Source organism: Neoarius graeffei, chromosome 24, assembly GCF_027579695.1.
Source record: "Neoarius graeffei isolate fNeoGra1 chromosome 24, fNeoGra1.pri, whole genome shotgun sequence".
Taxonomy (NCBI): Eukaryota; Metazoa; Chordata; class Actinopteri; order Siluriformes; family Ariidae; genus Neoarius; species Neoarius graeffei.
Window position 1 is genome coordinate 10433015 of NC_083592.1, and position 15965 is coordinate 10448979.

A 15965-nucleotide genomic window follows, 5' to 3' on the forward strand; every position below is an offset into this window, starting at 1 on the left:
CCAGACGTTTACAGACTGTTGTAAAGAGAAAAGGGGATGTCTCACAGTGGTAAACATGGCCTTGTCCCAGCTTTTTTGAGATGTGGTGTTGTCATGAAATTTAAAATCACCTAATTTTTCTCTTTAAATGATACATTTTCTCAGTTTAAACATTTGATTGTTCTATTCTGAATAAAATATGGAATTTTGAAACTTCCACATCATTGCATTCCGTTTTTATTTACAATTTGTCCCAACTTTTTTGGAATCGGGGTTTTACACATAATGTCCTATTTAGGCTGTGATTAATGTAGAAATTAGAAGTGCTTACTCAGTTAAAGCTAACTCAGTGACAGTGATGTGTGTGAAAATTACAGAAAATTATATTGTACTTTTATAATTATACGCAAACTTTTTTTTCCAGGATACAGAAGTTATGAAAATTATTTTTTAAAGAAATTCGAGATAATAAAATACTGAGAGAGAGAGAGAAAAAGCCCCAAAGACAAACCGAACCGCTTCTGCTAGTAATTTACCTCAGGACTGTGTGTGGCTGAGGCGAAAATGAAAAAACAAACGGTTCACATGTAAAGTCCACTATGTAGGGTGCACGAGGCTGTGATATTGTGTTCTAAGTAGTGCACTTGTGTAGTCAGTAGGAAGCCGTTTGGAGCCCGGCGGCCTGGAGACAGTATTAGCTCTCGGCTAACTCACCGGATTCACTGAATGTTGACGCGTCATTGTGACGTCATGACGTCAGGAACGCCGACTCCGCCATGTTGGAGGAAATCTCGAAGAGAGATAAACGGTTTTAATCTGAGAGGGACGAGCTGCAGCTACAGCACATGGTCAGCGCCGAGTGGAGTGGGAGGGTGGATGTGGACCCGCTGTTTATTGACCCTCGCCGTGTGAGAAACATTAAACCGGCGGTGGAGAGAGAGACAGACAGACAGACAGACAGACAGACAGAGGAGTTTCTGCGCGAGTTTGCGTTCTGACTGGGAAGGAAAAAAAGTGGAAAATCGGATTAAGGCTGAAGACTGAGCCCTGATCATCCTGAAGCTGGAGTTTAACATAAAATAACGCTGCTGTCTTACAGACTGCATTAATGACATCTCGGGACAAGAGCCGGCTTCCGGTGCCGTTAGATTTCCCTCAACTGGTTACTATAGCAATTAGACTGCTAATTAATCTGTGCTCTAATTAATGACCATGCTCCTGTCACGGGTGTTCCCGACTTGGACGTTTTGCTGATTAATAACCATCTCATCAGCACGTTTTTATTTTTACTTTTTTTTTTGACAGTCGAAGTGTAAAGGGGACAGCTGGATAACCGAGCACTCTTCACTTCACTCTGTGGGAAAATTAATTAGCATAATTAGCTAAATCTGCAGAAAATACAAACAAGCGAAGATGTCGACCAAAGAACCGAAAGAAAAACAGTCGACCACTGAGCGTATCATTAAAAGTAAGTTGATTTGCCTCAAGCCAAAGTTAAAATGAAAAATCAGAAATTCTCATCTTAACCTTTTGGCTTGGAGGTTAAACTCAATGGAGCAAAAAAACTTTCTGTAGATGCTCAGAAATACATACTTATATGGAAGTCCTTTTCCACTACCATAATAATGAGAATGCATCTCATAATTGTGACTTGCTGTCTCGTAAATATAACTTGTTTCGAAATTGTGACTTCCTCATCTCATGATCTCTAGCCACTCACGGTTAATTTAGAGTCACCAGTTAACCTAACCTGCATGTCTTTGGACTGTGGGGGAAACCGGAGCACCCAGAGGAAACCCACGCGGACATGGGGAGAACATGCAAACTCCGCACAGAAAGGCCCTCGCCGGCCACGGGGCTCGAACCTGGACCGTCTTGCTGTGAGGTGGCAGCGCTAACCACTACACCACCGTGCCGCCCATTGTGACTTCCTATCTCATAAATATGACTCATCTCGTGATTTAGGACTTGTTGTCTCGTAAATATGACACATCTTGTAATTGTGACTTGCTATCTCGTAAACATAACGCGTCTCGTAATGGTGACTAGCCGCCTCGTAAATGTGACATGTTTCATAATTGTGACTTGCTGTCTCAGAAATATGACGTCTCATAATTTACTTGCCGTCTCGTAAATATGACTTGATTCGAAATTACTAGCTTATAAGTAAGACGCGCCTCGTGACGAGGACTTGACGTCTCGTAAGTAAGACGCGCCTCGTGACGAGGACTTGCCGTCTCGTAAGTAAGACGCGCCGCGTGATTGGGATGTGTCCTTTGATTATGACTTGCTGTCTCATAAATACGACGCATCTCATAATTGGGACTTGCAGTCTCGTAAATGTCATGCGTCTCATAATTGTGACTGTCTCATAAATATGACATGTCTCGTGATTGTGACTTGCCGTCTCGTAAGTAAGACGCGCCTCGTGACGAGGACTTGCCGTCTCGTAAGTAAGACGCGCCGCGTGATTGGGATGTGTCCTTTGATTATGACTTGCTGTCTCATAAATACGACGCATCTCATAATTGGGACTTGCAGTCTCGTAAATGTCATGCGTCTCATAATTGTGACTGTCTCGTAAATATGAAGCGTCTCGTGATTGTGACTTGCTGTCTCGTAAATATGAAGCGTCTCGTGATTGTGACTTGCTGTCTCGTAAATATGAAGCGTCTCGCGATTGTGACTTGCTGTCTCGTTAATATGAAGCGTCCCGCGATTGAGACTTGCTGTCTCGTTAATATGAAGCGTCCCGCGATTGAGACTTGCTGTCTCGTTAATATGAAGCGTCCCGCGATTGAGACTTGCTGTCTCGTAAATATGAAGCGTCCCGCGATTGAGACTTGCTGTCTCGTAAATATGAAGCGTCCCGCGATTGAGACTTGCTGTCTCGTAAATATGAAGCGTCCCGCGATTGAGACTTGCTGTCTCGTAAATATGAAGCGTCCCGCGATTGAGACTTGCTGTCTCGTAAATATGAAGCGTCCCGCGATTGAGACTTGCTGTCTCGTAAATATGAAGCGTCCCGCGATTGAGACTTGCTGTCTCGTAAATATGAAGCGTCCCGCGATTGAGACTTGCTGTCTCGTAAATATGAAGCGTCCCGCGATTGAGACTTGCTGTCTCGTAAATATGAAGCGTCCCGCGATTGAGACTTGCTGTCTCGTAAATATGAAGCGTCCCGCGATTGAGACTTGCTGTCTCGTAAATATGAAGCGTCCTGCGATTGAGACTTGCTGTCTCGTAAACATGATGCATCTCATGATTGGGACTTACTATCTCATCATAACGAGATATTCAGTCATAATTTGGAGAAAATGTTCTTATGAAATAGGTAGTCGTCATTATGATGTGATTTTATGATTTCATAGTTGAGATTTTCTCATTATAATGACGTACTTTATGACTTCATTTTTTTCCCCAAGTGGCAGAGATGGGCTTCCATATATTTATTTATTCTGTCTTGATCCCCTCCCCCCCAAAAAAGCCCTGATTGATCATCCCTGAGCTGCTGAACGGACTCGTACATCATGTTCATTATTAAAATGTCACCATGTTCTTGTCATTTGTATGTTAGTATTTGATTTCCTTCTGGTTTTAATTTTGTGTTGTTGCAAGTCGTTTGTTTTGAAACATTTTCTCCAGCATCACCTGTACTTTCACCTTTACTGATTGTTGAGTAAAGTGCCATATTGCCATGTGTCATGTTTTTAATTGCTTGATGCGAATGATCACAGCCTGTCTCTGAAACCTCTATTGGGTTGTTTTGTTTTTTTCCACGGTGCAGTTCTGTGCATGCAGACGTTGGCAGAATTTATAACCCAGATTTTGGTTTGGGCCTGGTTGCAAATGGTTCTTGACTCAGAATCTTCAGAGCAAATATCGGGAACGAGACGATCTGTGCTTCCTTTCTGTCAAGTCAGAAATCTATGCCACTTGCAGAAAGAGGCAATTTGCATATAAAATAAACCACTAGAGTATCTTGTGTGGATGTCCACCGTATCTCGATTTGCCCCAGATCATTTGTATTGTTTTTGGATTCCTGGTTTGACCTAAAGCTCTGGTTACTTTGTCACATGGGTTTCCTCGAGGAACTTCGGTTTCCTCCTACCTCTTCAAAACATGTCTGGGGGTGGATTGGTTTTGCTAAATTGCTCCTGGGTGTAAAGGCATGATGTCCTGAGATGTACTTATATTTGGAGGTATTCCTGAATAGGGTGGAAGGAATGGGCTCCGGATCTACCGATTGAATGAAAGAATGTTACCTAAATACAGTGGGGCAAAAAAGCATTGTCAGTCACCAATTGTGCAAGTTCTCCCACTTAAAAAGATGAGAGGCCTGTAATTTTCATCATAGGTATACCTCAACTATGAGAGACAAAATGAGAAAAAAAAAATCCAGAAAATCACATTGTCGGTCTGATTTTTAAAGAATTTATTTGCAAATTATGGTGGAAAATAAGTATTTGGTCAATAACAACAGTTCATCTCAATACTTTGTTATACTGTATACCCTTTGTTGGCAATGACAGAGGTCAAACGTTTTCTGGAAGTCTTCACAAGGTTTTCAGTGTTGCTGGTATTTTGGCCCATTCCTCCATGCAGATCTCCTCTAGAGCAGTGATGTTTTGGGGCTGTCGCTGGACAACACGGACTTTCAACTCCCTCCAAAGCTTTTCTATGGGGTTGAGATCTGGAGACTGGCTAGGCCACTCCAGGACCTTGAAATGCTTCTTACGAAGCCACTCCTTCGTTGCCCAGGGGGTGTGTTTGGGATCATTGTCATGCTGAAAGACCCAGCCATGTTTCATCTTCAGTGCCCTTGCTGATGGAAGGAGGTTTTCACTCAAAATCTCACGATACATGGCCCCATTCATTCTTTCCTTTACACAGATCAGTCGTCCTGGTCCCTCTGCAGAAAAACAGCCCCAAAGCATAATGTTTCCACCCCCATGCTTCACAGTAGGTATGGTGTTCTTTGGATGCAACTCAGCATTCTTTCTCCTTCAAACACAACAAGTTGAGTTTTTACCAAAAAGCTCTATTTTGGTTTCATCTGACCATATGACATTCTCCCAATCCTCTTCTGGATCATCCAAATGCTCTCTAGCAAACTTCAGATGGGCCTGGACATGTACTGGCTTAAGCAGGGGGACACGTCTGGCACTGCAGGATTTGAGTCCCTGGTGGCGTAGTGTGTTACTGATGGTAGCCTTTGTTACTTTGGTCCCAGCTCTCTGCAGGTCATTCACTAGGTCCCCCTGTGTGGTTCTGGGATTTTTGCTCACTGTTCTTGTGATCATTTTGACCCCACGGGGTGAGATCTTGCGTGGAGCCCCAGATCGAGGGAGATTATCAGTGGTCTTGTATGGCTTCCATTTTCTAATAATTGCTCCCACAGTTGATTTCTTCACAGCAAGCTGCTTACCTATTGCAGATTCCGTCTTCCCAGCCTGGTGCAGGTCTACAATTTTGTTTCTGGTGTCCTTTGACAGCTCTTTGTTCTTGGCCATAGTGGAGTTTGGAGTGTGACTGTTTGAGGTTGTGGACAGGTGTCTTTTATACTGATAACGAGTTCAAACAGGTGCCATTAATACAGGTAACGAGTGGAGGACAGAGGAGCCTCTTAAAGAAGTTGTTACAGGTCTGTGAGAGCCAGAAATCTTGCTTGTTTGTAGGTGACCAAATACTTATTTTACCGAGGAATTTACCAGTTAATTCATTAAAATCCTACAATGTGATTTCCTGGATTCTTTCCCCCCATTCTGTCTCTTAGTTGAAGTGTACCTATGATGAAAATTACAGGCCTCTCTCATCTTTTTAAGTGGGAGAACTTGCACAATTGGTGGCTGACTAAATACTTTTTTGCCCCACTGTACCGGTAGCTTAATCTACATTCATATACAGATATATTTGCAAAGAAGTCCCCCCCCCCCCCCCCCCCTTTGTCCCTCAATACACAGCTCTTTGGGGCAGCATGGTGGTGTAGTGGTTAGCACTGTTGCCTCACAGCAAGAAGGTTCCGGGTTCGAACCCAGCAGCCGGCGAGGGCCTTTCTGTGTGGAGTTTGCATGTTCTCCCCGTGTCTGTGTGGGTTTCCTCCGGGTGCTCCAGTTTCCCCCAAAGTCCAAACATGGGGCGGCCTTGGGCTGAAGTGCCCTTGAGCAGGGTACCTAACCCCTGACTGCTCCCTGGGCACTCTAGTGTGGCTGCCCACTGCTCTGGGTGTGTGCGTGCACGTGTGTTCACTGCTTCAGATGGGTTAAATGCAGAGGATGAATTTCACTGTGCTTGAAGTGTGCATGTGACAAAGAGAGGTTTCTTCTTAATGTTATTCTGAATTATTTTAGGAAAAAAAAAACACTGAGGTATGAAAACAGCTACATTTTCAAAAATGTCCATATATGTACATCCTGTGTAAAGGGTAAGTCTTTCTGCTTGGTCTGGTCCCATGTGGTGGATACCAGTTCTCTGATTCACTGGGACACTCGAGCCTCATTAATTCTGGCAGCCAGTGTTGGATAAGTCCAGCTGCCTCCCAGGAGACCCGTTCTCTGTGCTCTCCTGGCTTTCTGGAAGATTTCACCCTTGGCTTTGCACTGGTGCTTTGAGAGCGAGTCTTGCAATTACTGAGGAATCTCTGAGTGGTAAGAAAAGGCAAGCTGAGAAGTAAATTTCATTGCAGAAAAAGAAGCACCGAGTATGGAATGGTGGGTACTTGCAGGAAGAAAGAAAAAAAAGAGGGATTTATGACTCTTGCTGCCTGAGCCAGAACCACTCACTCCAAAGCGAGCATTCTTGGCTCTTAGTTATCAGATGTCTCTGAAGGCTTTGATGAGCTCCATGGATGTTGGATTAGTGATGGACCTCAAGTGTGCAGATCATTTCAGGTTTCTGGAAAGCTTGATTTGGTTTTCACGTATATCTGCTCAAATAATGAGAACTGCAAGTGGGCTTAAACATTATGTGCTTTAACAGGTGAAATTTTGTATTTCCAGAGATGTCCACAAGTGCTGGCGACCGGCAGTTTTCTCTGCCTGCACAGACGGTCTGCGCCAGCTACTTGATCCCAGAAAAGAATAAAAACCTGCCTTTCAACGTTCAAGCGTTTTTTTTATTTATTTTTTTTTTATTTTTATTTTTTTTGTCTCTGCTGCCCATAATTTGCTGCAAATCCAATTATTCCACCACGAAATTGTCTTTGATTCAGGTCATGACCGGAAGCAACACCACATTTGTTGATCAATTCTCGTGCTCTGATTGGCTGAGCCGGACCACTTGACCACGCTGTAACGTATGTAGTTATGTTACAGAGCCAGGCAGCGTACTACAGATGGTCACTGAGAAAGCCAAGCACACACACATCTGGAGGGAAATTTCATGCATATTTTGCAAGCATTTTACAGGGAAATGTTTAGTAATTTAGGGGTGGCACGGTGGTGTCGTGGTTAGCGCTGTCGCCTCACAGCAAGAAGGTCCGGGTTCGAGCCCCGTGGCTGGCGAGGGCCTTTCTGTGCGGAGTTTGCATGTTCTCCCCGTGTCCGCGTGGGTTTCCTTCGGGTGCTCCGGTTCCCCCCCCAGTCCAAAGACACGCAGGTTAGGTTAACTGGCAACTCTAAATTGACCGTAGGTGTGAATGTGAGTGTGAATGGTTGTCTGTGTCTATGTGTCAGCCCTGTGATGACCTGGCGACTTGTCCAGGGTGTACCCTGCCTTTCGCCCGTAGTCAGCTGGGGTAGGCTCCAGCTTGCCTGCGACCCTGTAGAACAGGATAAAGCGGCTAGAGATGATAAGATGTTTATTAATTCATTAGCTGAGAATGCACCAGAAGGCATGTAAATTTCACAATTTACTGGGGGGGGCATGCCCCCACATCCTTTAGCATTAGCGCATTAGCATTTGCCAGCTACTTCAGATTTTCTGGAGAACCCTGATTTCATACAGTCTGAGACCTTCTTAAGTGTGGTGCTGTTCTTTCAGTTTCTGAGTGTTTTGCCCTCCTAGCCTCTACGTTCACACTGTCATGCTGGTAGGGTGGATGTAATATCTTAAAAAGTCCAGATGGGGTCAATCAAGTCTGTTTATGGATCTGTCTTAACAGACAGATTTCCGTTTTGCTTGTATCATAAATAGTCAGTGTTGTGGTATGGCATGCCAATGTTCAGTTTGCCCTGTGGTTGAGAAATCATGGTTGAAAACTTGGCTGACAGCTGAGTTAAGGATGGAGTGCGACTGAAAGAGGCCAGTGTCACCCGACCACAGGTGTTTGGACTAATAACAGAGCACGGTTAAACCCAGGTGCCTATTTACCTTTTAAATATCCTGAATTCAGGCTGGTCCTTTTAGCACGTTGCCAGAACTGGATCTGTGTAGTGTATATAAACTGTATACGCTGGCAAGACAAAGCCTCGTCTGTTCGTGCAGAACCATCTGCTTTATAAAGCTCTCAAACACTCCAGGGTGAGTGAGTGTACACTAGTTCTTGGAGACTGGAGATTCTTCTTATGCATATTCATGGCGTGACTTGTTCTGCCAGCCTTAGCCTAGCCCTGTGTCTATTCCTGTGAAGATCCTGTTCGCAGCGATGCGAGGCCTTAAAATAAACACACTGGACCTGGAATCCCCAGCTAATAGAGGCTTTGCCTAATCTCTACTTAGAGCCCGTACTCAGCTTTGAGTCCTTTTTCCCAGCCTGTTTTGTGGACCCAGGAGTGCTTACTGTTTATTTTTGCTCTCCCAGTGGCCCTGGAAGGGTGACGAAGTTGAGGAGTCTTGGGTAACTTTTATTTAGCTCGCTTCCTGTCCAGCATGGCTAGAACAGATAGACCAGAGTCTGCGCAAAAAATGGAATAAACCTCCATATGCAGGCGATAACAGTCATCTCTGTGGCCATGCAAGTGTATGCACTTCCCGTTTTCTGCTTTCCAGATAAGATATGTTTTGACCTGACTGTGAGGCAGACTTGTTTTGAAGAAGTCTGCACTATCAGTGCTTTCTAAATTAAAGTTTTCAGACATGGGGAAGGACAGAGCAGTTTATTTTTTAGAGGTTTGTGTGTGTGTGTGTGTGTGTGTGTGTGTGTGTGTGTGTGTGAGGGAAAGGGAAAGGCCGTTTATAGCTGCTATAACGTAAGTAATAACAGAAGCGAACTTGTTTCATGGACATTCCACAGCATTAAGCGTGACTATAAATGAATAAAAAGTTATTGTGAAAAATGTAATTTATTTAACAGATAAATATATATATTTATTGGAAAGTCACTGTAGTATGAGGAATAAAACACTCACGGATATGGTGATGGTGGCAGTGGAGGAAAATAATTAACTTTGTCATTTATTTGCGTTAGCAGCGCTGGTGCAAATTGTTGCTCTCACTCAGGATCTTTTGTACTTTATTATTCTACTAACGTTTTTTAGGACACTGTTTCTCCCTCGGTTTTCAACCAATCATCACCAAATTTCACATGAAGAATACCTCTGGGCTGACTTGCGTTGCTGTGACTTTTGGTGCTGATCTGGCTCGCTGATCCGGAATCATTATAACTATCATTTATAACTACATTTTCATGATTTTTTAAATTTTGTTCAGGGCAGCAAGGCACAACTTTTCCTCTCTAAGCGTCATTCTCTGTCTCTTACCGTTCCGGATCAATAGGGTACAGTGACCAGACATCCCAGTCTGTAACAGCTAGTGCAAATTACCGTGACTTTAGTCCCAGTCTCTATCTAGTTTATTTTTTTCCTGTAACAGCACAAGACAGGAATGTTATGCCATCTTTCTGTTATGTTAAACAACCAATATAAGATTAAGACTCTTGATAGACACTTATCCTAATTTTGAATTTAAGTGTCTTGTTCTATCTCATTATCTCTAGAATAGAATAGAAAGCCTTTATTGTCATTATACAAGTACAATGAGATTTAAAGCTTCACCAAAAAGTGCACACACACGTACTAAAATAAACATAGGAAAATATGTACAATAAAACTAATATAAAACTACTACTAAAAAAAAAACTACTGACAACTATACATAAACTATACATAAACTTGTGCAAGTCCCTGAAGGAACACAGGTGCATAGCAGTAACAGGGTTGAGAATAAAGTGACTAGCTGCATCAAGTGATAGAGGTAGCATTGGCATGTACAGACGCCTATTTTCAGTATGTAGGCAACTAAAAAACAGATGATCTGACTTGGTATGATAGTGCAATAAGACAGATAGCTATGATATTAACAGTGCAAATATGACAGTTTACAGTACTTAAAATGACAAAGGAAGAGGATGTCTAAGAACAGATGAACTAACTTGATATGATAGTGCAATATGACAGTCTTATGACATTTACAGTGCAAATATGACAGTTTACAGTCTGACAAGGAGAGACTAGGTTTGAGTTCAAGTGGTTAGCAGCATTGTGGTGATGGTTACCTTGTCAGTGGTGTTCAAGCATGACAATTCCTCAGTGCAAACTTGAGTTGAGTATTGTGACAGCTCTTGGAAAGAAACTGTCCCTGAGTCTGTTTGTTTTGGCTGGTATGGCCCTGTAGCACCTGCCAGAGGGCAACAGGTCGAAGAGGTGGAAGCCAGGGTGTGTATAGTCTTTTATGATGCTCTTTGCCCTGCCTAGGCACCGGGAGTTGTAAATGGTGGACAAGGGAGGTAGAGGGCAGCCGATGATCTTTTGTGCTGTGTTAGTCACCCTCTGCAGTCTTTTTCTGTCCACTTCTGTGCAGCTTGAGTGCCACACTGACACAGCATAGGTCAGCAGGCTCTCAATGGCTGACCGGTAGAAGGTCACCAGCAGGTTCGTGTCAAGTTGCTCCTTCCTGAGCGCACTCAGGAAGTATAGTCTCTGCTGCGCCTTTTTAACCAGTGCGGTGGTGTTGGCTGCCCAGGAGAGGTCAGCAGAGATGTGGACCCCAAGGAATTTGAAGGACTCCATTCGCTCCACGCTTTCACCGTTGATGTACAGGGGGGCTTTATCCTGTTCTACAGGGTCGCAGGCAAGCTGGAGCCTATCCCAGCTGACTACGGGCGAAAGGCGGGGTAAACCCTGGACAAGTTGCCAGGTCATCACAGGGCTGACACATAGACACAGGCAACCATTCACACTCACATTCACACCTACGGTCAATTTTGAGTCACCAGTTAACCTAACCTGCATGTCTTTGGACTGTGGGGGAAACCGGAGCACCTGGGGGAAACCCACGCGGACACGGGGAGAACATGCAAACTCCGCACAGAAAGGCCCTTGCCGGCCACGGGGCTCAAACCCGGACCTTCTTGCTGTGAGGCGACAGCGCTAACCACTACACCACCGTGCCACCCGTGTTTTGTTCTGTAGGTGTGTAATTTCACTAACAGAAATGGCTTGTTTTGAGAAATCTGAGGTTATTTGAGGATTCTTAAGAAAAAATAAAACCTGTCTATATTCAACATATTACTTGATTGTGCTTTTTTTTAACGTTGCCTTTTTCCTCCCTTCTTTGGGTTTGATCTTGCCTCCAACAGGCTCATGTCAGATAACGGTCTAGTGATAAACAGTTGTGCAATGTGCATTGTTTCCATAGTTAGTCACAGAAACAATACTTCATAAAAACAGCTGTAAAGAATTAAGATTTGGGTCAAACTAAAGAGCTGAAGTGATCCTGTCATGAAACGTTGAGTTCGGTGATTAATTAGCTGATAAATGTGTGTGTATGCCAGAGAGCTGCATGGCTTTGGTTTTAGTCCAACAACTGAAATTTTGGGATGCGGTGGCATTTAGAGGCCAACCCAGGCCTGAGGTCGTGCTCTTGGGTCCTGCTCTTGGGTCCAGGTTGTGGAAACGACTGTAGCCTACACTGTGGCCAGTTACTGGCTATATTGGGAAGATTTACAGGTGAATGCTTTGGTCTTCACCAATGTTTGGAATGCTGGATAATGAAAAGTACCACTTAAAAACCCTTTCTCCTGCTCTTGGGGTGTTCCTGTTTTCTTTTGGAGCCAATTCTGCACCTGGAGAGCTTTTTATTTGAAAAAGTTAAGTAAAATATATACAGATATTCAGATGTCCTTGAAGTCTGTGGACAGAATGAATGGCCTGAGAAGGGATGATCTCCAGAACTGGGGCTTTCCACCTTGCATAGGAATCCTGATTTATGATTCATGTATATGTAAGGACATATTGACCTATTAATGGACAGCACGGTGGTGTAGTGGTTAGCACTGTCACCTCACCGCAAGAAGGTTCCGGGTTCGAACCTCATGGCTGATGAGGGGCTATTCTGTGTGGAGTTTGCATGTTCTCCCCATGTATGTGTGGGTTTCCTCCAAGTACTTCAGTTTCCCCCACAGTCCAAAGACGTGCAGTTAGGCTAATTGGCTGCTCGAAATTGTCCAGTCAGTGTCAGGAAGTGGAGTTACTGTTAACACCAAAAAAAACCCCAAACCTCAGCTCCAGCTGACTTATAAACGTTCATAACTCAGCCACCGGAGGTCCCAGCGAAGCCAAATTTTACAGGCACCTCCCTCTACCCCATCCCTTTCGAACCAGCATAGGCATGGTCCGGTAGGACGGCGCCTCGGCCCGTTATTCGCCACCACGCGAGTGCTGCTCAGCGACTTAAGTTTCGATTTGATCGACGGCTCCAGCTGGCCTTTAAACGTTCATAACTCGGACACCGAAGGTTGCAGCAAAACCAAATTTCACAGGCATTTCTAGACAGAAATCACAGAATACATAGCTGAACAATGCTTACGTTATTTCTTGCTAATGTTACAATGATGGACAGATTGTCTTACATTTTTAGGTAGAAAAACTGGCTGCCCTTGTGTCCATGCCTCGAAGGGCCGGATGTAAACGACTGCTTGCGCTTGCACAGTACATGTCATCGGTTCTTCCAGGTGCCTAGAAAATGGAGATTTGCCTCGGAATGAAAGGCGAATGTTAGGCCTTCACCGCGGACAGAATTGACATTCGCTTGCCAAATTGGCCTATTGCAATGTGAAAAATATTCACAATAATTAAAAATATTTCCAAAAGAAGAACTATAGAATAACTGGTGCATAACTGCAACATTTGTTTCCTAAAACAACCCCACAGTTCTGACATTCCGGGGTCAGTTACAAACGTTACGATGGTGGACAGAATCCATGAAACGTTCGCAAATTGAATAATGCATTGCATTGGGCTAGTGGGACTATTTTCCATCCATGTAGGATACATTTTTGGGAATAAAATCATGTTTATTGAAAAACATACAAAATAAAAAAAACCCAAGAAGTATACTTTAGCTGCTAGGTAAATTTATATTCTATTTATCTGGGACATTTTCTTTGAAATACAGAGGACTAGACATTTTTTTGTAGGCTTTTCAAGAAAACTCATCTGATGAACACTTTCTGTGGAATCTGCCAGTAGTGTTTGGTGTGACGAGTCACCCAAAAATTTCAGACTCCCATAAAATCGTAAATACGACAGGGCATGCCACCGTCTTGACAACTTTTATGCACACCCACCTGGGGAACATTGTATGCGAGTTTGATCGAAATCTGATCAATCCTGTAGGAGGAGTAGCAATTTTTGTAAATTGTGGACCGACGACGGACAGACGATGCGTGATCGCATAAGCTCATCCTGCCTGGCCTGTGGCCAGATGAGCTAAAATCTAGAATATTGTGCATGTAAACTGTTGAGCAAATCATACTTTGTGCTTATGGTTACATTTGGTGTTGTGGAATGTCCACAAAATACAGTTAGGTCCATATATATTTGGACACTGACACAAATTTTGTTTTTTTACCTGTTTACTGAAATATATTCAAGTTATAGTTATATAATGGACATAAAGTCCAGACTTTCAGCTTTCATTTGAGGGTATCCACATTAAAATTGGATGAAGGGTTTAGGAGTTTCAGCTCCTTAACATGTGCCACCCTGTTTTTAAAGGGACCAAAAGTAATTGGACAGTTGACTCAAAGGCTATTTCATGGGCAGGTGTGGGCAATTCCTTCGTTATGTCATTCTCAATAAAGCAGATAAAAGGCCTGGAGTTGATTTGAGGTGTGGTGGTTGCATTTGGAAGATTTTGCTGTGAAGAAAGCATGTGGTCAAAGGAGCTCTCCATGCAGGTGAAACAAGTCATCTTTAAGCTGCGAAAACAGAAAAAACCCATCCAAGAAATTGCTACAATATTAGGAGTGGCAAAATCTACAGTTTGGTACATCCTGAGAAAGAAAGAAAGCACTGGTGAACTCAATGCAAAAAGACCTGGACACCAACAGAAGTCAACAGTGGTGGATGATCGCAGAATAATTTCCATGGTGAAGAGAAACCCCTTCACAACAGCCAACCAAGTGAACAACACTCTCTAGGAGGTAGGCGTATCAATATACAAATCTACCATAAAGAGAAGACTGCATGAAAGTAAATACAGAGGGTTCACGGCACGGTGCAAGCCACTCATAAGCCTCAAGAATAAAAAGGCTAGATTGGACTTTGCTAAAAAACATCTAAAAAAGCCAGCACAGTTCTGGAAGAACATTCTTTGGACAGATGAAACCAAGATCAACCTCTACCAGAATGATGGAAAGAAAAAAGTGTGGCGAAGGCGTGGTACAGCTCATGATCCAAAGCATACCACATCATCTGTAAAACACGGCGGAGGCAGTGTGATGGCTTGGGCATGCATGGCGCCAGTGGCACTGGGTCACTCGTGTTTATTGATGATGTGACGCAGGACAGAAGCAGCCGGATGAATTCTGAGGTATTCAGAGACATACTGTGTGCTCAAATGCAGCCAAACTGATTGGTCAGCGTTTCATAATACAGATGGACAATGACCCAAAACATTAAAGCCAAAGCAACCCAGGAGTTTATTAAAGCAAAGAAGTGGAATATTCTTGAATGGCCAAGTCAGTCACCTGATCTCAACCCAATTGAGCATGCATTTCACTTGTTAAAGACTAAACTTCAGACAGAAAAGCCCATAAACAAACAGCAACTGAAAACCGCTGCAGTAAAGGCCTGGCAGAGCATTAAAAAGGAGGAAACACAGCGTCTGGTGATGTCCATGAGTTCAAGACTTCAGGCAGTCATTGCCAACAAAGGGTTTTCAACCAAGTATTAGAAATGAACATTTTATTTACAATTATTTGATTTGTCCAATTACTTTTGAGCCCGGGAGGCACGGTGGTGTAGTAGTTAGTGCTGTCGCCTCACAGCAAGAAGGTCCGGGTTCGAGCCCCGTGGCCGGCGAGGGCCTTTCTGTGTGGAGTTTGCATGTTCTCCCTGTGTCTGCGTGGGTTTCCTCCGGGTGCTCCGGTTTCCCCCACAGGCCAAAGACATGCAGGTTAGGTTAACTGGTGACTCTAAATTGAGCGTAGGTGTGAATGTGAGTGTGAATGGTTGTCTGTGTCTATGTGTCAGCCCTGTGATGACCTGGCGACTTGTCCAGGGTGTACCCCGCCTTTCGCCCATAGTCAGCTGGGATAGGCTCCAGCTCGCCTGCGACCCTGTAGAACAGGATAAAGCGGCTACAGATAATGAGATGAGACTTTTGAGCCCCTGAAACGAAGGCATTGTGTTTAAAAAAAAAAATGCTTTAGTTCCTCACATTTTTATGCAATCATTTTGTTCAACCCACTGAATTAAAGCTGAAAGTCTGAACTTCAACTGCATCTGAATTGTTTTGTTCAAAATTCATTGTGGTAATGTACAGAACTAAAATTAGAAAAATGTTGCCTCTGTCCAAATATTTATGGACCTAACTGTAAGTTTCTTCCTGTGATCTCTTTCATCATAACAGCTATAAACAGCCCCCTCCCCTTTAATTTCTTTTGAAATTAATAAGACAAAAAATGCAGCTTGTCATGTTACTGGGAAACTGCACCGCGTAAACTCCTCTGTCCTGAAGACTTTCCCATGGTGGAAAACGTACAGCTTTACATCGGACTGTTACAAAGTGCTGACACTCTTTCCAGAAATGTTAAACAGATGACA

At 43.6% G+C, this 15965-nt stretch overlaps 1 protein-coding gene across 3 annotated transcripts in view; it reads left to right on the top strand.

Annotated features, from left to right (window-relative positions):
* The first annotated feature begins 756 nt into the window (after window positions 1-756).
* The window catches only part of ppp3cca (protein phosphatase 3, catalytic subunit, gamma isozyme, a), an 84745-nt gene continuing 69536 nt past the window's right edge, over window positions 757-15965 (top strand). For all 3 annotated transcript variants that reach the window (XM_060906651.1, XM_060906652.1, XM_060906653.1), the window contains exon 1: window positions 757-1447. In XM_060906651.1, the coding sequence (XP_060762634.1) occupies window positions 1393-1447 (55 nt within the window). In that variant the 5' untranslated portion in view covers window positions 757-1392. The remainder of the gene's footprint in view (window positions 1448-15965) is intronic.